Here is a 20755-nt window from a genome sequence, read left to right as displayed (position 1 = left end):
ATTATGTTCATTGCTTTAAGGTCCCTTTAAATTGTCCAAAATTATTATTTGAAGGAAAAACATTGCAGAAGATAATATTTTGATGCTTGTAGTACCTTTAGCTGAGCTCCGCTAGAGCTTTTACAAATTTTAAGCCTCACAACATCCCCCGAACTTCAAAGGGATAAGTTTGGAAGAAATAAACTTTTAAAAAAACATTGTTTTTATAGTTTAACTACCATATAATCAACTACATAACTCAAATTATCAAAAATTGGTGTTTATACAATATATCCTTGTGATTTATAGGCGCTGACTCCGTGGGTGCTCCAGGGCTGGTGCGCCCATGGGGAAAAATGGTGGGTGCTGAGCACCCACCAACAGTCTCCCAATCAGAACCTCCCCTCCCTCCAGCGTGTCCAGCCCCCTGGCAGGCACCACCGATCAGTGCCTCGCCATCCCTCCCAGCACCTACCATGGATCAGCTGTTCTGCAGCATCTGGAGGCGCTGGGGAGGGGAGAGGGAGGAGCGAGGATGTAGCGTACTTGGGGGAAGGGGCAGGGCGGGGGTGGAAAGAGGCGGGACAGGGGCAGAGCAGGGGTGGGAAGAAGCAGGGTAGGGGTGGGGTCCTGGGGGAAGGAGTTGAGTGGGGGCAGGGCCTGGGCAGAGCCGGGGCGGGGAGCACTCCCCAGCAGATTAGAAACTCAGCGCCTATGCTATGATTTAGCTGATACAGGAAAAAAAAAACTTCAGATGAAGTAACTTTTCTAGGAGGTGGGTTAAAGAGATTGAATTGCATAAAATGTATGTGTTATGTTCATGAATAAATCTAGGTTCTGCTGCCTCTACGTTTCCTTCAATAAATACTCCCTTTACCTCCATCAATTCTTAGCCCTGGTCTACACTAGGAGTTGAGGTCGAATTTAGCAGCATTAAATCGATTTAACCCTGCACCCGTCCACACGATGAAGCCCTTTTTTTCAACTTAAAGGGCTCTTAAAATTGATTTTCTTACTCCACCCCCAATTTAGGGATTAGCATTGAAATCGGCCTTGCTGGGTCGAATTTGGGGTACTGTGGACGCAATGAGACGGTATTGGCCTCCGGGAGCTATCCCAGAGTGCTCCATTTTGACCGCTCTGGACAGCACTCTCAACTCAGATGCACTGGCCAGGTAGACAGGAAAAGGCCCACGAACTTTTGAATTTCAATTTCCTGTTTGGCCAGCGTGGCAAGCTGCAGGTGAATGCAGAGCTCATCAGCAGAGGTGAGCATGATGGAGTACCAGAATCTCAAAAGAGCTCCAGCATGGACCGATCTCTGTATGGGGAGCGGAATCCGTGCTATCAGAACTCCGTTCCAGTTTTCGAAATGCCAAAACATTTGTCAAAATCTCCCAGCGCATGAAGGACAGAGGCCATAACAGGGACCGAAGCAGTGCCATGTGAAACTTAAGGAGCTGAGGCAGGCCTACCAGAAAACCAGAGAGGCAAACGGCCGCTCCGGGTCAGAGCCCCAAACATGATGCTTCTATGATGAGCTGCATGCCATTTTAGGGGGTTCAGCCACCACTACCCCAGCCGTGTTGTTTGACTCCTTCAATTGAGATGGAGGCAACACGGAAGCAGGTTTTGGGGACGAGGAAGATAGCTCACAGCAAGCAAGCGGAGAAACCGGTTTTCCCGACAGCCAAGAACTGTTTCTCACCCTGGACCTGGAGCCAGTACCCCCCGAACCCACCCAAGGCTGCCTCCCGGACCCGCCAGGCAGAGAAGGGACCTCTGGTGAGTATACCTTTTAAAATAGTATACATGGTTTAAAAGCAAGCATGTTTGATGATTAATTTGCCCTGGCATTCGTGGCTCTCCTGGATGTACTCCCAAAGCCTTTGCAAAAGGTTTCTGGGGAGGGCAGCCTTATTCTGTCCACCATGGTAGGACACTTTACCACTCCAGGCCAGTAGCACGTACTAGGGAATCATTGTAGAACAAAGCATTGCAGTGTATGTTTGCTGGCGTTCAAACAACATCCATTCTTTATTTCTCTGTGTTATCCTCAGGAGAGTGATATCATTCATGGTCACCTGGTTGAAATAGAGTGCATTTCTTAAGGGGACATTCAGAGGTGCCCGTTCCTGCTGGGCTGTTTGCCTGTGGCTGAACAGAAATGTTCCCTGCTGTTAGCCACGGGGAGAGGGGAAGCGGCTAGCCATGTGGTGGGGGGAGGCAAAATGCAACCTTGGAACGAAAGCACATGTGCTATGTATGTAATGTTAACAGCAAGGTTTACCGTGAAAGAGTGTACCCATTGTTCTATAAAATGTGTCTTTTTAAATGCCACTGTCTTTTTTTTTCTCCACCAGCTGCATGTGTTTCAAGGATCACAGGATCTTCTCCTTCCCAGAGGCTAGTGAAGATTAGAAGGTAAAAAAAAAAAAACTGCACTCGCGATGAAATATTCTCGGACCTCATGCTGTCCTCCCACACTGACAGAGCACAGACGAATGCATGGAGGCAGACAATGTCAGAGTGCAGGAAAACATAAAATGAACGTGAGGAGAGGTGGCGGGCTGAAGAGAGGGCTGAAGCTGAAAGGTGGCAGCAGCTTGATGAGAGGAGGCAGCATTCAATGCTGAGGCTGCTGGAGGATCAAACTAATATGCTCCAGCATATGGTTGAGCTGCAGGAAAGGCAGCTGGAGCACAGACCGCTGCTACAGCCCCTGTGTAACCAACCACCCTCCTCCCCAAGTTGCATAGCCTCCTCACCCAGACGCCCAAGAACGTGGTGGGGGGGCCTCTAGCCACTCCACTCCAGAGGATTGCCCAAGCAACAGAAGGCTGGCATTCAATAAGTTTTAAAGTTTCAAACTTTTAAAGTGCTGTGTGGCCTTGTCCTTCCCTCCTTAGCTTACAGGGAAGTAGAGTGAACCAAGGGCTGGGGGAGGGGGGGTTCATCAAGGAGAAACAAACAGAACTTTCACACTGTAGCCTGGCCAGTCATGAAACTGGTTTTCAAAGCTTCTCTGATGCACACCGCGCCCTCCTGTGCTCTTCTATCCGTCCTGGTGTCTGGCTGCGCGTAACCAGCGGCCAGGCGATTTGCCTCAATCTCCCACCCCGCCATAAACATCTCCCCCTTACTCTCACAGAGATTGTGGCGCGCACAGCAAGCAGCAATAACCGTGGGAATATTGGTTTAGCGGAGGTCTAACCGAGTCAGTAAACTGCGCCAACGCGCTTTTAAATGTCCAAATGCACATTCTACCACCATTCTGCACTTGCTTAGCCTGTAGTTGAACAGCTCCTGACTACTGTCCAGGCTGCCTGTGTATGGCTTCATGAGCCATGGCATTAAGGGGTAGGCTGGGTCCCCAAGGATAACTATAGGCATTTCAACATCCCCAACGGTTATTTTCTGGTCTGGGAATAAAATCCCTTCCTGCAGCTTTTGAAACAGACCCCAGAGTTCTTGAAGATGCAAGCATCATGTACCTTTCCCAGCCATCCCACATTGATGTTGGTGAAACGTCCCTTGTGATCCACAAGTGCTTGCAGCACTATTGAAAAGTACCCCTTGCGGTTTATGTACTCGCCGGCTTCGTGCTCCGGTGCCAAGATAGGGATATGGGTTCTGTCTATGGCCCCACCACAGTTAGGGAATCCCATTGCAGCAAAGCCATCCATTATGACCTGCACATTTCCCAGGGTAACTACCCTTGATATCAGCAGATCTTTGATTGCGTTGGCTACTTGCATCACAGCAGCCCCCACAGTAGATTTGCCCCTCCAAATTGATTCCCAACTGATCGGTAGCTGTCTGGCGTTGCAAGCTTCCACAGGGCTATTGCCACTCGCTTCTCAACTGTGAGGGCTGCTCTCATCTTGGTATTCTGGTGCTTCAGGGCAGGGAAAAGCAAGTCACAAAGTTCCATGAAAGTGCCCTTACGCATGCGAAAGTTTCGCAGCCACTGGGAATCGTCCCAGACCTGCAACACTATGCGGTCCCACCAGTCTGTGCTTGTTCCCCGGGCCCAGAATCGGCGTTCCATTGCATGAACCTTCCCCATTAGCACCATGATGCCTGCATTGCCAGGGCCCGTGCTTTGAGAGAAGTCTCTGTCTGTGTCCTCATCGCTCTCATCACCACGCTGATGTCCCCTACTCGCCTGGTTTCGCTTTGCTAGGTTCTGGTGTTGCATATACTGCTGGATAATGCACGTGGTGTTTAATGTGCTCCTAATTGCTAAAGTGATCTGAGCGGGCTCAATGCTTGCCGTGGTATGGCGTCTGCACGGGTAACCCAGGAAAAAAGGCGCGAAACGATTGTCTGCCGTTGCTTTCACAGAGGGAGGGAGGGCCTGACAACATGTACCCAGAACCACCCGCAACAACGTTTTTTGCCCCACCAGGCATTGGGATCTCAACCCAGAATTCCAATGGGCAGCGGAGACTGCGGGAACTGTGGGATAGCTACCCTTCCCCAATACTCCGGAAGTCAACGCTAGCCTCGGTACTATGGAAGCACTCCGCCGAGTTAATGCACTTGGAGCATTTTGTATGGGACACACACAATTGACTATATAAAAACAATTTCTAAAAAAACAACTTCTATAAATTCGACCTAATTTCGTAGTGTAGACATACCCTTAGGGTGCTGGCCTTTCTGGACTGTTGTTAGCAGAGTTAACCTCTATTTCTCTTCACAGATATTGCAAAAGCATATCCTTTCGTGTTTCTCCCAGATGTCATACACTAAGTTATGGTGAGTACTAATGCTATTTATAATGTTTAAAGGCAAACCGCATAGGAAATATGGAAAACCATAAAAAGAAAAGGAGTACTTGTGGCACCTTAGAGACTAACAAATTTATTTGAGCATAAGCTTTCGTGAGCTACAGCTCACTTGATCGGTGCATCCGATGAAGTGAGCTGTAGCTCACGAAAGCTTATGCTCACATAAATTTGTTAATCTATAAGGTGCCACAAGTAATCCTTTTCTTTTTGCGGATACAGACTAACATGGCTGCTACTCTGAAACCTGTCATTATGGAAAACCATGTTACTGTAAACTAAGAAGATACTGGTCACAGCAAGTAGTTATGCAGAAAGACAAAAGTTTAATAAACATCCATTGCTTGAGATTATGGTCTTTCTTCCTCACGATCTGAGCAGCTTGTTTAGCTTGTGAAAGAGGAACCACAAGTGCTGGCTATCTTTACTCAGCTTTTAGCTCTTCTGACCCTCTCCCTTTCCTTTCTCTGAAAGAATGAATAAAAGGTCAGCTACAACCATTTTAGTAAACCTGACAAGATTAATTTAAAATATCTCAGCCTTTCAGCACACACAGCTTTACCTCATAAAGTCACTTAGCCCTGGTCTACACTAGGAGCGGGGGGAGAATAGATCTAAGTTACACAACTTCAGCTATGTGAATAACATAGACCTACTTAGACCTACTTACTGTGGTGTCTTCCCCCGTCGACTCCGTCTGCGCCTCTCGACGCAGGAGTCGACGGGAGAGTGCTCGGGGGTCAATTTATCGTGTCTAGACTAGGCACAAGAAATCGACCCCCGCTGGATCGATCGCTGCCCACCGATCTGGCAGGTAGTGTAGACATACCCTAAATTGCAGCATGTGCTTGGGAATTTGTAGCCTGAACCTTTGCTGCCCTCCTGCCAGGAAGTGTTTTATTTTCACATTTTCCCATGCATAGGTTATGATCTGGCCCAAGGTTTGAGATCAGTCTCAGTTATTTTGGATTTGGAGGAAGCCTATCTGCAAGCCAGATGCCAACACATCTTTCCTCATGGATCACACACCAGACAAAAATGCATTTTTAAGAAAAGTTGGAATATTTTCAATATTCTGAGACCTGTGCCTTACCCCTTAGCATATGTTTGGATGGTTTACTCCAAATTAAAAATAAAATTGTCTGACCTGAAACCAAAGAAGTTTCGTTTTTAGTACAGGCTCACTACAAAGAACTCCAAAAAAAAAATGTTTAGGCACTGTAAGGTTTCATAACCCCAGAGGTTCTCACCATTGGTCTTCCTACTGAATGAAGCAGAACTGGGTGGGGAGGGGAGCGTTTATTGTTTAAGGATAAAACTTGTCCCACCCACAGTGTGTTTGTACGTCCTGTCCCTTATGTGGGTTCTCAGGTGTTTGGTGAGTGTTGAGCTGAATCTGAAGCTTTTCCCACACTCTTCACAGTGGTAGGGCCTCTCTCCAGTATGGATTCTCTGGTGCTGACTGAATGTTGATCTGTTGGTGAACCTTTTTCCACACTCAGTGCATGTGAAGGGTGTCTCTCCCCCGTATGGATTCTCTGATGTGCAGCGAGATGTAAGCGCTGACTGAAGCTCTTCTTGCACACTCTGCAGGGGTAGGGTCTCTCTCCCGTGTGCATTCTCAGATGCTGAGTAAGTGTTGAGCTCCCACTGAAGCCTATCCCACACTCAGCTCATTGGAAGGGTCTCTCCCCAGTGTGGATTTTCTGATGTGCAGCAAGGTTCGAGCTCTGACTGAAGCTTTTCTTGCACACTCTGCAAGTGAAGGGTCTCTCTCCTGTGTGCATTCTGCAATGCTGAATAAGCGTTGAGCTCTGGCTGAAGCTCTTCCTACATATGAAGGGTCTCTTCCCTGTGTGAATTCTGCTATGTTTCAGGAGAGTGAAGCTGTGATTGAAGCTCTTGCTGCAGTCGGCACACAGGTAGGGTCTCTCTCCTGTGTGGATTCTCTGGTGATTAGTAAAGTGTGATCTGTCAGCGAACTCTTTCCTACACTCGTTGCACCTGTAGGGCATATCCCCAGTGTGGGTTCTCTGGTGCTGCATGAACATTGATCTGCTGGTGAACCTCTTCCCACAGTCAGCACATGTGAAGAGCAACTCCCTGGTGTGGGTTCTGTGGTGGTCAGTGAGGTATGAGCTTGTTGTGAACCGTTTCCCACCCTCTTCATGTTTATAGGGATTACCTCCCATGTGGATTCTCTGGTGTTTAGTGATGTGCAAAGTCTGCAGGAAGTGTTTCCCACGCCCATAGGGCCACTCCCTGCTGTGGATTCTCTGGTGTTCCATGGGGAAGGAGGCATCTCTCAAGCTCTTCCCACCCTGGGTGCGTTTGCACAGCCTGTCTCCTGTGTGAGTTCTCCGGTGTTTGGTGAGTGTGGAGCTGAACCTGAAGCTCTTCCTGCACTCTTTGCAACTGTAGGGCCGCTCCCCAGTGTGGGTTCTCTGGTGCTGCATGAACGTGGAACTCTCTGCAAACCTTTTCCCACGCTCAGCGCATGGGAAAAGTCTCTTCCCCCGTGTGGATCCTCTGATGTGAAATGCGATGTGAACTCCAACTGAAGCTCTTCTTGCAAAGCCTGCAGGCATAGAGTCTCTCTCCCGTGTGGATTCTCAGATGCTGAGTAAGGGCTGAGCTCCCACGGAAGCCCTTCCCACATTTGGTGCATGTGAAGGGTCTCTCCCCCGTGTGGGTCCTCTGAAGTTTGAAGAGAGTGGAGCTCTGATTGAAGCGTTTCTCGCATACCCTGCATGTGAAGGGTCTCTCTCTTGTGTGGATTCTCTGGTGTTTAGTGACGTGCGACCTCCGCTGGAAGCGTTTCCCGCACTCTCTGCACACGTAGGGCTGCTCCCCACTGTGCATCCTCTGGTGCTTGACGACGGCGGAGCTGTCTCTGAAGCTCTTCCCACACTCCGTGCATTTGCATGGCCTGTCCCCTGTCTGGGTTCTCAAGTGTTTGCTGGGTGCCGATCTGAAGCCGAAGCTTTTCCTGCATACTTTGCAGCTGTAGGGCGGCTCCCTGGTGTGGGTTCTCTGGTGCTGGTTGCAGGTTGATCTGTCGGTGAATCTTTTCCCACACTCAGCGCATTGGAAGGGTCTCTCCTCTGTGTGGATTCTCTTATGTCAGCAAGGTATGAGCTCCGACTGAAGCTCTTCCCACAGTCAGTGCAGGTGGTCAGCCTGTCTTCTCCACAGATGTGCTGACCATCAGAGGTGTCTCTCTCCTCAGGACTCTGGGAAATATTCCCTTTGGATCTGCTGCCTGATAATGTTCTAGGCTGCTCTATGTCTTCATCAGGACCTTCCTGCACAATCCCATAGTTTCCTGCAATAAAAGGAGAAGACAGAGATGATTAAATCCCCATGCTTGAGAGAAAGGGAACATTGGAAAGAGGAAACTGCAAAAAGATTTCTTCACAAATCCAGAGAACTATGAATACATTAAAGATATCCAGAGATGAATACCCTGGCCCTCAGAAGGGACAAGGGATCAGATCAGCTTCCATATCCCTGTGACAAAGTATATGTACCTGTCCCTGAGGGAATCAGGAAGAGAGATTAAGCCCCTTTACTGGGCAGAAAGGAGGTTACCTGAGCTCCCAGAATTGGAATTCATTCAGCTGCTTAGAGGAGGAACTGACAGCTGTGTCTGAGTGAGGCAAAACCAGTAAGACAGAAGCAGAGAACTCTCGGGGGAGAAGGAGTCCTAGGAAGGAAGACTAGCAGATTTGTAGTTTCCCCCACACCCTAAGCCAGTCTGGGGAAGAGTAGTAACTGGGGAATAAATCGCGTGCCCTGAACTGAGGTCTATGCCACTGACAGAGACTGCAATCCCAGTGAGACTATTCCTGGTTTTGATTGTTTCTGGATATTTGGACGACACAAAAGGAAGTTGCCTTGCATTATTTTTGTGTAATTTGGGCTCCCCAGCACTATCATCCCAAGGCTGAGACCAGAATATTTTTCTCCCTTTTCGGGGAAAGGCTTGGAGTGGCAGTTGCTCCCATTAAAATCTCCCTCTTCGCCGCCCCTCCTTCCCCTGCTATCTGAATAATCACACAAGTAAAAGAGGAGGTTTTTTTTGCTAAAAATCAGATAGAATTGGAGGAAGGCCATGACGGATAACTTCTGAGTACCATGCAGCACTGAATGGCAGCTGGACAGGAGGTGTGTGCTCCCTTTCATATGCATTCCCATAAACTGCCCCTGCACAGTATTATTAGCAGGGCTCTCTCCTCTTGGCTCACCCTATTAGTGGGTATTAGAACTCTGCACACAAGTGCTAAAATTCAACTGAATCACTGTAGCAGGTAAACTCATTGACTCTGCCTAGGTTATTAATGTGAACAGTAGATTGAAATAGTTCTTTAGAGAAAGGGAACTAGAAAGCAGATGGTCCTGGATGGAAACCCAAAGGACGTGTAGCTCAGCAATGAAGTTTAGGCTGAGGCTTGTCATAGATTTGAGTTAGGTGACAAAGCCCAGACCCAGGTTGGGAGCAGAATCTGGAAATTGTCTTACGAACAGCCATACTGGGTCAGACCAATGGCCTATCTAGCCCAGTATCCGGTCTTCTGACAGTAGCCAATGCCAGGTGCTTCAGAAGGAATGAAGAAGAAGAGGGTAATTATCACAGGATCCATCCCATCATCCAGTCCTAGCATCTGGCAGTCAGAGGCTTAGGGACACCCAGAGCATGGAGCTGCATCACTGACCATCTTGGCTAGTAGCCATTGGTGAACTTATCCTCCACGCCAGGGGCAGTGTGCTGTGTTAAGGATGGCGTATGACGCCTACTTATTGACAGATACATTCTATGCATGGTACCGCTATGGGAGCCTGTTTGTAAATTAGTTTATCTCACAACGGACAATTCATAATCCGTCCATCCTGTGATGTGACGTCCCTTTTCTAATACAGCGAATGTCTACGAAAACCATCACCTTGTTTTCTGGATCCGAGGTACCCCTCCTTATCCCCTTCCCTCCTTCCCTGAGTGCAAAAAAGCCGCCCAAACCCAAAAACCCCACTGACAAATGACCACATGTGCACCACACTGCAGCAGTGTGGGACAGGTCTGAATGTTAAGTGCTCTCTGTCTTCAGCTGCTTAAAAAAAAAAATCAGCACCTTTCTTCCACTCCATTCCCACCACACATAAATGAGAGGTGTCCTGTTGCTGCCTGACTCCCCACTACTTGTTCTCTGTGCCTGTGTGCATGCACAATTCACAGTCTGCAAAGCATGAATTTGGGAGGGGTGACAGCCAGAAGCAATTTGTTATGGAATCAGTTTTCAGTGCTGTTAGGGAGTGATGGCAATCTCTATAGAGAAAGCAGAAACTGGGTTTCCATCATTAGCTCAATTTTGGCATCCAGCCCAAGAATTCACAAAAAAGTCAAACTGGCCTCAAAATTAAGAGGTTTGATCAGCAATTGAGGTAGAAGTTTTCTACCAAGTTTGAAGCAAACTGGACAAGCGGCTTCTGAACTTTGGACCCAGTCATTGGGGCCGGAGAGAGTGAAATGACTCTGTAGACCAGTATTAGGGCACCCACCGGTAGGTGGAGACACTGGGTCTAGGGCCCCTGCTCCAGTCACTTTAATTATTTGTCCACAGTGGAACAGCTTCCACAAGAGAGACTGAGAGAGCCCTACAGCAGAATATCCCATAGCCAAGTGGTTAGAGCACTCTCCTGAGGTAGGAGACTCCTGTTCAAATTTTCTCCCCCCCAGCCTGCCTGAGGAGGGAGAACTAAACCTAGGTCTCCCACATCCCCAGTGAGTGCTCTGATCACTGAGCTAAAAGTTGTAAGGTGGGCACCACCACCGCCTCCTCCTCTGGCCATTTTGTGTGGAGCAAGGCAGGAGCCTAATGCATTCCCTCAAGAAGCAGCTTAGGCGCCTAATCGAATTGACTCTAGGTGGCTGGTTCCTGTTTGTGGATCACTAAGCACATATAGGTGCCTCCCTGCTGCCTGGACTTAGGTGTCTCTGAGAAGGATGGAGCTTAGTACACACTCCTCTGGTCAGCATTTCCCTTTGGCTAGGTTCGGCGAGTCCACACCTAACTTGCTAGCTTTTGTGGATCACATTCTTAGGCGTCTAGCTCTCTTCCTTCATTGTACAGGGAACCAAGGTGCCTAATTCAGGCTATGTGGATCACAGTGTTGTTCCTGTATTTTTTTCTAGGCGCCTAAAAGTTAGGTGCTGTGACACTCAGCATTACAACCCCTAAGTCTCTTAGTGGATCCCACCCTGAATCTCCTATGCTGTTTCCTTAGAGAAAATCTTCAAAGTTCAACCCAATCGTTAGGGTGATTTGCAAACGGAAGAAGAATCTCTCTCTCCAAAGGCTTGCAGGGTGGACAGATGAAACTTTTGAGACCTGTGGATGGGTGGGACAGGGAATGGATTAGGTTTGTGGTGAAGGAGGCCTAGCTACCAGGCCTTCCTGTGAGAAGGTTGTAGAGCATCTGGCAAGGGTTAAGGTTCTGTGTGCAGGATGGAGGAGAGTGGATTAAGAAGCCTGGCCAATACAGGGATTTTTGGGGTTCTGGAAATGGGTAGGAGAGGGATCGGAATGGATCAGGGTTGTAGAGGAGGGGGTCTAGGTATCACTCAGGCCTTTTCAAGAAAGGGTTGTAGGAGCTAGAATTGGGTTCTAGGGTTGAAGGGGATAAATAGCATAAATCAGATTGCGCCAGAGTGCAATGGAGATCAGGAGACAAGGGAAAGCAGAGGAAACAAGAAAGAGGAAGAATGATGAAGAGACAGCAAAACAAAGGCAGAACTGTACAAAATGACTCCTAAGGTGCACTGCAGGAAGTGGCAAGAATGCTCCCTCGTTCACCTCCAAACCCAGTTCACACCTATCTGTGGTTCTTGTTTGAGAAATGTAACTTAAGTCTGTGGTTCTTTGGGAGGAGAGAAGAGGAGTGAGGGGGAAGAAACAAGAGACAGAGGGACCCTGAGAAGGAGTAAGCAGCCAAGGGGGAAGAGATAATGGGATATGGAGAGAGCATAAAGAGAATCTGAAATGGATAGTTCTGCGAACAGTGTTTACTTATGCAGGCTAATCAACTCTGTGAAGGGAACAATGGTTAAATTCTGGGCTAAAGATTCAAGGACTCATGCACAAAGATATAACAAATAAGATTCTGCTATAGATCAGAGGATGTGGTAGTGGGGCAGCAGCTTTTTTTCCTCAGAAGACCAAAACTAGCTAACTGTTCACCCACCCCCTTTATTTTTTATTCATTTCTTTCTTTTTTTTGCTTTACCACTTTGAGATACCTATCCTGCTGCCTATCCATGACCACCATGGAGAATCAACGCATTCTCTCTTCTAATAGAGAAGTTAAGCTGTTGTTTTTTTTCATTAGAAATGGTGTATGCATAGAACTTGATATTGTGACTATATAATGAAATTGATGATCAGGTTTGTTTCCATGATTCAGGGTAAGAATCATGACATTTTCTTTTTGCTATTGCACATGGACAACAGGACACAGACTCAGCCATCGCACATCAGCTAACAAGATGAAACAGAGCAGATACCTTATTATTAGAATCCCAGCTTTTTATTTCACTCGTTGCCTCACCTGTGCAGTCGACCATCAGGATCTCCATTTCCTCAGAGTGCTGGAGATCTAGGAGAAATGGCTCTTCCCCTCTTTCCAACTGGGCTATCATCTCAGGTTTGGGAATTGGAAATCCTGGTCATTGGAAAAGATGTGTTAACAGCTGGCTAATGTTTGAGTGCTTGTCACAAAGAATGGTCATGATTTTTATAAGCCCACGTTGTTTTACTAGAAGCAAGGGTATAATCCAAATAAAGAGAACATTATCATGAGTCCTGTTGGAAGAGTTAGTAACTGTTGGGAGATGTGTTGTAATCTCTGAAGGAGAATCAGGGATCTCTACACACAGGAAAATAAGACAACTGACACAGTGTAAAAATTAAATTACTTACCCATTTCTAAGCCTGCATAGAAACTCTGGTTTTGTGTTCAAGAATGAGCCCTAGGGCTCTTCCCACAGGAGTTTTCCCTCTTGCAAAGACAAAGCCAGTCTTAGTACGTAATACAATGGTGAGAGTATGAGGGTATAGGTACAAACTATTCTATCCCAATAGAAAGCTCTGGGAATTAGCTCCACTGCTGTATTTCAGAATCCTCCTTTGAAAGGGAATTGGTATGGCGAGAATGGTCTCTTCTTGCATTGGTTCTGGGCAACACAGGGACTGATCTTCTAATTCTAAGGGGGCAGGGAAGGACACTGAGCAGAAGCTGACCATAGACACTTCCGAGACTGCACAGCTTCTTATATGTACGAGAGTCGTACCCAGGGAGATCAGAGTCTCATAATTTTCCTGCATGACTTCCTTGTAGATTTCCCTCTGCTCTTCATCCAAGAGGCCCCACTCTGCCTCACAGAAATGCAAAGCCATCTCATCGAAGGTCATCAGCATCTGAAACAAGAATTCCTACTCAGTGCCTGTTGGCCTGCAACAATCCAACCATTCAGTCACAGGGCAAGGAGCAGAGGCAGAATAAAAAGTCCTTCCAACGCTGTGGGTAGGATCCTCATACTGTGCCTGCACAAGACATCACTAGCATCATGTATCTGATGCAGGAGACAAGCAAGAAAATAAGTGGAAGAGGGACAGAATGAGGTTCTATTTTGTATGAACAATTTCCTCCCTTTCACCCTTAGAGTTATTAACCACTCCCTCTTCCCAACTGAGTTTTGGTTTCCAACAAACCTAAATTCTCAACATGAAGTTAGTGGAAACCATTGAATTTCACCTGGTCTTGTATCAAACCCTGTGACAAGTGTGAATGGTGAAATCATAAGTAGGCCCAAGAACCTTTGAAAGGTTCATGAGTCTGTCATAGAATTATTTAAAGCTGGAAGTGAAACAGATCTGTTATGTCATGTCTAGTCTATCCCTCTGCCAGAGCAAGATTGCTCCCTACAGAACAATAGTGCACCGTTCAGTGTAGTTATAAGTGTTCCAAGTGATGGTACCCCTACCATTTCCCTTGGGACATTATTCTACATCCTAGTAGGTATCTCAGAGTGTCTTTTCTGATATTCATACTAAAGTTCTCCCATTTTTCATCTCATCACTCCTAGAAATACTCCCCTGTGCCTCCCTAAATAATTCCTCTGCCTCCTCCGTGTTTGTACCCTTCAAATACTTGTAAAAAATTGTCTCTCCTCCAAAGTGGCACTTTTTATCTTCCGTTGGTCAAGGCCCACCAGATCTTTTGAACATTTTTGTTGCTTTCCTCTGAACTCTAATTCCTTGATACCTTTCTGGTAATCACGGACTGGATTCTGCTCTGTTGCACAAGCTGAGCCAATAAAAGTGGGCTTTAAAGCCCCCTGCCCCATGAGTATCCCTGGCATGGGAAACCCTCTGTGGAAACCTTGACAGCACCCCTCTGTGCAAGGGATGTTTTGGGGCAGGCTGTGTGAAGGCAGAAAAGGGAATGGTTGGAGTGCCCTAGTTATTCTGCATGCTGGAAGCCACCCGGGCAATTGCAGCCAGGTGACAAGTTAGGGAAGACCTCAGGGTGCTGAACTGGCCCCAGGTCAGGATGAGCGTGGCCTATGGGAACCAGAACTGACTGCAGTATTCCTGATGCACTTGCATCAGAGACAGAGGGATTATTGCCTTCTCAATCTGTGCCACTTTTGTGTGTGTGTGTGTGTGTGTCAAACATTTATAATTGCACTGGCCTATTCTGCTACCACATTATATTCCAAATTTATGTATTATTTGCTTCTCACTTTATGGCTCTTTAGGCCTTTCTGTTCTCCAGGTTTCTCCCTCCCATTGAATACTGCAGTTTTGGTTATTCTCCCCTCCCAAGAGTTATTTAACTTTTGTTTTTCCCCTTGAATACTTCTATTTTCTCTAGTATTTGCAACACACCTGCCCCAGAGTGCACGGTGTGGGGAATCACCCAACCCAACCACAGGGGGATAGCAGTAGGAGTCTCATGGACAGAAGAAGAAAGATTGTTTCCAGCTCCTTCCTGGAGCTCACTCCCCTCCACCCTTATGAGGCAAGTGGCTGGAGAGGACTGAGAGTTTCTTGTCCCAAGATGAGTTTGGAACCTCCCCATCACACCTCTCCACAGGGAATGAAGGGGTGAGGATAGACTTCACTTTGAGTTTATTTTATGCTAATAACCCAGTCGCCAAGAAGAGGTGTGGTTATTGGACATATGCCTCTATGGATTATTCCTGGGAATCTGTGAAGGGGAAACTGAGGCAGGGTGGTGCAGAGCCATCGCTGCCCAGCAGAGGATGCTACAGAGGAGATGTACTCTTTGACATCAAGTTTCATGAACATGCTGTTTACTCCTTCAAGATCTTTAATAGAGATGATAGGTAAAACCAATTACCCATTCCCCACTAGACACCATTCCTCCCCTACAGGGCCTAGCCTGAGTTTCACATTTGTAACAAAATCCAGAGTCAGGTGAGTCTTTTAAAACTAGAGCTGTATGAAATGTCCAGAATGACAGGAAAGAGGAACATTAAAAAATGAAAGTGACAGCAAAAGGAGGATGAGTGTTAGATCTTATAATCATAAGCACCAACAAGAAGGGAAAGGAATGATCTAATCTGGACCCAACGGTATGAATGAGTGTAAAATGATGAAAGGGATAAAAGGCAAATTTAGGCTGACTATCAGTAATTGTTTATTAGAGTGCAAATTAGCTTGCTAAAGGAAGTGGCAAAAGCCCCATCATTTGAAACAAGACAGGGCAAACCTCTAGAAAATACAGCCACATTTTTTTTAAAGGTGCCAAAAATTAGAGTATTAGACCATATTTAGGCAACTAAGTGGCCTGATGTAAAATGCATCATGTAAAAGCTCACTATGTCACCCAGACCACAGGACAGATGTATACAGAATTACATGAGTTCATGCACAATCATCATTTTAAAACTGAACAGCTCAACAACGTTTTGCTTGTATAAAGTACTTTAAAACTCAAGAATTTCAGGCAGTAAATTAAGCCTCAATTCCTCTGTGAGCTTGGCAAGTATCCTCTCCAATGCACAGGGAGATTAAGTGACTTGCCCAATATCACAGAATCTGTGGTAGAGCTGGGAATAGAATCCAGATGCCCTTTCTTCCAGTCCCAGGTATTAACCACAAGACAACATTACTCTTCTACCTTTTGTTCCTTATGTGTAGGCCTAACAGACTGTGTAGGCCTTTTGCTCACCATATTTCCCCCCTCTGTGATCCTCATCTTCTCCTGATCAAGCTGACAATTCTCTTCCTGTTCCTCTGCTTCCATCTCCTCCTCTTCTTGCTCCTGAGGAAGCAAGTCAGGAAAAACGACAGATTTAGAAGGGAACAGAAATGTGGATGAAACACAGTTTGAACTATTTCTACTTCAATTACTCAGCCGAAGGAATTAGACACAATTTTGCCCCAGCTGACACTTTTCATACATAATACAACATCTCAGAGGCTGTTAAAATGGCCATTCCCCATTTCAGAGCACTTCTGTGAAAAGACTGAGGGAAGCTGTGGGAATCAGACCTGTTAGATTGCAGCATTTCCTATGTATACTGTCTGCACAGACAGAGCCCGGAGGGAGGAACATCAGTTTTGGGAGGAACCCTTTTAGAGAAACACCAGGGAGGGAACATGAGCCAGGCTATGCAGAGAAGCTGATTTGAAGCTACTGAGCCTCACACTGAGGTAAAGTGCAGAGATTAAGTCATCTATGGAGTGCTCAGCTGCAATGCAGCACAAGGTGCTTGAAGGACGAAAGCACTGCTGCTTCCAGCAAAATAAGCACACAGGAACTGCTGAAGAGAACAGGGGAAAGAGACAAAGACCTGCAATTCCCCCTAGTTTAAAATATTCCAGGTGTATTCATTTTAGCAGCAGAAACAGGCTAATGAACTGCAAACACATACTCAGCAAGAGAAGAACCAGGTAAAAGTAAAAGGGTAGGTCATCTTGTCTGTTTCTCATTCCATCTTCCCCCCCATCCCAGCCCAATCCCAGTCTGCTTTCATAAATCACCTAAAAAAACTACAGTTATCTTACCCATGATGCTGAGTAAGTTTTGAAAGCACCGTGAAGAGAGCTGCTTCCCCTACCCAAATCATGAGTTGGAGAGAGTCCTAGGCTGTTGCTGAGACTCAGGCTCCCCTGTTCTTCTTGTAAGCAAGGAACACTCAATCAGAAAAACCGAGCCACCCAAGGGGAGGGGGACAAGAAAAATCCCCAAATGATTGAGGTTTCCTTTTCACCTTTAGAATGCTCGGAGAAAGCCAAAAGCTGATTATCCCAGAGCTATAGCCATAGGAGGCACATATTGTAGGTGCGGGAAGGCTATGCCTCCCCAAACAACCCCGCGTGGCCATGCCCACACTCTACCTCGAGGCCCCCTCCTGCTTACCACTTCCCTCTTGGCCCCAGCCCAGGCAGGCTGCTCCTCTTTCGGGAAGTGTGTGGGGGCTGGGGCAGCCGGCCTGTGTCCAGGACTTGGGGTGGCTGAGGTTGTCCAGCACTGGGGTGCCCCCGGGCACTGGGGCTGCGCCACCCAGGGCTCCAGGGCTGAGGGTGCTGGGGCCATGGCACCTGGTGCTCCAGGACTGGAGGCGCTGAGGTTTCCTGCCCTGTGCTTGGTGGGGCTGGGGGCACTGGGGCTCAGGCCCCGGCTGCCAGCGCTCTTGGGCTGGGGGAAGTGGGCTGGTGGCCTTTGGCAGGAGCCTCTGGGCTTTGGCAGGAGAAGGGGGGGCGGGGGCTTGGGTAGAAGGGGAGGGCCAGGCTGTGTGCTAGCCTCCCTGAGCCTGTGGTTCACCCATCGCTAAGGCTATGATTTACTCATGGGTATTTTTAGTAAAAGTCATGGACTGGTCACAGGCAATAAACAAAAAGTCACAGCCCCTGACGTGTCTATGACTTTTACTAAAAATACCCCTAACTAAATCTTAGGTGCTGCGGGGGGTGTGCTTCCGCGGACTCTACTGCTGTGGGGAGGATGCTCTGGGGGACGCTGCTGCTCCTTTGGGGGGATGCTCTGGGGCCCCGCTGCTGCTGCTGCTCCGGGTGGAGGGCAGCACCCCAGAGCCCTGCCGCCAGCACAGCGGCCGGGGGAGCAGCGTCCTGGGGCTCCATTGGTGCTGCTGGGGGGGAAGGGGGCAGCCTGGGGCGCCACTGCTGCTCTGGGGCAGCGTCTGAGACCAGCTGCCCTGGGGCCACCCAAGCAGCCGCCAGTGCAGCTGGCCCCGGGGCCACCCCAGCTGCTCAGGTGGCCCTGGGGTCAGCCGCACCAGCTGCTGCAGAAGTCCTGGAGGTCCCGGAAAGTCATGGAATCCGTGACCTGAGTGAAAGACTCGCAGCCTTACCCATCGCCCATGTCTATAGCTAACATTGCAGCATGGCATACACTGAACTGCTTCTTGGTTACGCAGTCCCTAAAGGGAGTCTCTCTTTTTGCTGGAATCTCAGTGTATCATGCTCTGCAGTGTCTCCCTCACTCTGCCCTCCACCCCACCCCACCTCCACTATCAACAGCTACTTCACCTGTGTTTCCTAGGATGATTCTCCTGCTCCAAACTTTGCTGCATGCAGGTCCTTTAGCTTGGGAGTCGCTCGGGACAGGCACAATTCAGAACCTGATTTTTTAGAAGCAGCTAAGGAGGCATAGCAATAGTGATGTCATGAGTTAGGATACACATTTCCATCCCTGTTGGTTGGGAGAAGCTCCTGTCTCTCTCCTGGCAGATCATCCAGACAGAGAATTTGAATTAACAATTTCTCTGACTTGTGTCTGAGTTATAAACTCTGTCTGCTCCTGTCATGCTTCCAGCCTCATTTTAAATCCATAGCACATTTTTAGAACCCTCTCCCCAGCCCAAAGAGGTATTTAAATACTTCAACCTAAGGATTAAGAGTCCAAATGAACGATCAGGTAAGGGCTGCTGGAACCTTGAGAAAGGTCTCATACCTGTGAACATTATCCTCTCCTAGTTGCTACAAGAGGGTTCCAGCTGACTGGCACCCACACTGCCCCCAGACTTGCTCAGTTTCATACCTTTGGCCTCAAGGCAAGGATTGGCTCACCTTGTTGCACAAACACACGTTTTTTATGTCCTAACCACACAATAGTGAATTAAGGGGGGGCTGAGGGAACTACACCCCCCAAGCCTCTGCTTTTCTGGGAGACCTCCAATCCATCACATATAGACTATAGACAAGGGAGATTTTATTATACGTATGCTAACACTAAAAAGAAAAACAACTAAAAATATAGATGCTCCTTGCTGACACTGATTTTGTTATTAAGCTTTCAGTTAGGGTTTAATTTTTTTCAGGCTTTCAGTTGCTGGCGATGGGGGTGTGAATTGGAAGCGCTAACCGCTGGCTGCTATTGGCTGCACTGTCCAGTAGTATTGTTTTAATTCCCAAGCGGAGGGAGCAGCGAAAAGGAAAGCTAAGTTAGAAAGAGAGAAAACTGTAAGCAAATTACCAAAACTTGTTGCTAGTACTACTTCAGAATCATTTTCCAAAGAAGCTGGACCGTCTCTCTCAGACATGATAATCAAAGGGAAGATAAATACATATGAACTCATTCACTCACGAGAGGGCAGAAGAAAAGGCAAGCGTTCTTGAAATCTAGGACAAAAGTGATACTGAGAATGATGACCCATTTTTCCTACCACGGTACAGAATGCAAAGAGAATAGTATTGATAAAGAGAATAATGTTGTCATTAGTGTTGAACAATATCCAGTTCAATGGCCTGCTTTGATAGCAGGGGAGTTTCACCCCCAATGTATTGAGAAAGGTCTGTTCTGTCTTCAGAATCACAATGACAAATTTATAGCTTCTGAGCAGCAGTATAAACATCAGAAAAGATCTCTCTCGTCTTTTCTTTTTGAATAAAAATTACCAAATGGAGCGCATTATCAGAGGCATGGCTTGATGTATTCTAAATCCACAGGAACAGTATTCTCTTTCATGTGCAAACTATTTTCCTCGCCTAACAATCTTAGCCCCTTTGTAGCCCCTGGCTTTTCCAGCTGGAAAAAAGGAGAGACGACTTGTTACAGTGTGGAACATCATGATGCCACGGTTACTTGGCTAGCCCGGTTGCATAGCTAGCCCATTTGCAAGGCAAGAATCACATTGACAGGGCGATGGTGTGGCTGCTTCTAACAAACTGCCTACTTGAAGGAAGTTTTAAGGTGTATTGTGGTAGTTGGTAAGTTTCTTGCTGAACGTGGCTTAGCATTTAGAGGAAGGGAGGAACTTACCGTCTCTCCTCAGAATGCAAATTATCTAGGTATTCTTGAAGCCATCACTGAATTTAACCCTTTTCTAAGTGAGCATATTAAACACTATGGAAACAAAGGGAAAGGCCACCCATCCTATTTGTTTAAAACAATCTGTGATAAGTTAATTGAGCTAATGGGATGTAAAGTTTTGGAATTCATAGTAATTGAAGTCAAACAGGCGAAACACTGGTCTTTGATGGTAGATTCAACTCCTGATACTGCTCATGTTGATCAGTTATCTGTTGTTTTACAATACTGCTTACATGGCAGGGGCGCCATTTAGGGAGGGTGGGGGCCACCTGCCCTCCCCCTGAGTTTTGTACCACATTATAATTTTACAAACAAAGTTTGCCAGTGTATGTGTTAGTGTGTCTCCAAAGGGCTGAGGGCTCCCCTGGCAGCCTTTGAGCGAGCCCTCGAACTAGGCTCCAGCTCGTACCTGCTGGCCTTTAAGGCCTTTTAAGGCAAGCGTGCAGTGTTGTGCATGTGTGTGCAAGAGTCACACAATCCCTCCCATGAGCTGTCAATCAGCTAACGGCTTCTTTGATGTCGACATCCCTTTCCTGGTGCTCCTCTGCCTCACTCACACACACTGCTCTGCGCCTGGTACTCTGCGCCCTGCCTCTCCCAGCCAAAGCCTTGGGCTTCCACTA

At 47.4% G+C, this 20755-nt stretch overlaps 1 protein-coding gene across 1 annotated transcript in view; it reads right to left on the bottom strand.

The window, feature by feature from the left end:
• Positions 1-6071: 6071 nt before the first annotated feature.
• Positions 6072-20755, bottom strand: part of LOC140906242 (uncharacterized) — a 46104-nt gene continuing 31420 nt past the window's right edge. The window contains 7 exon segments of the mRNA XM_073329866.1: positions 6072-6301; positions 6304-7276; positions 7278-7897; positions 7900-8097; positions 12375-12488; positions 13117-13243; positions 16026-16118. Coding sequence (XP_073185967.1) covers positions 6072-6301; positions 6304-7276; positions 7278-7897; positions 7900-8097; positions 12375-12488; positions 13117-13243; positions 16026-16118 — 2355 coding nt within the window.

This window comes from Lepidochelys kempii, chromosome 1 (genome assembly GCF_965140265.1).
Source record: "Lepidochelys kempii isolate rLepKem1 chromosome 1, rLepKem1.hap2, whole genome shotgun sequence".
Lineage (NCBI taxonomy): Eukaryota > Metazoa > Chordata > Testudines > Cheloniidae > Lepidochelys > Lepidochelys kempii.
Note: the sequence above shows the minus strand (reverse complement) of the source record. Positions and strands in the feature narration are given on the sequence as shown.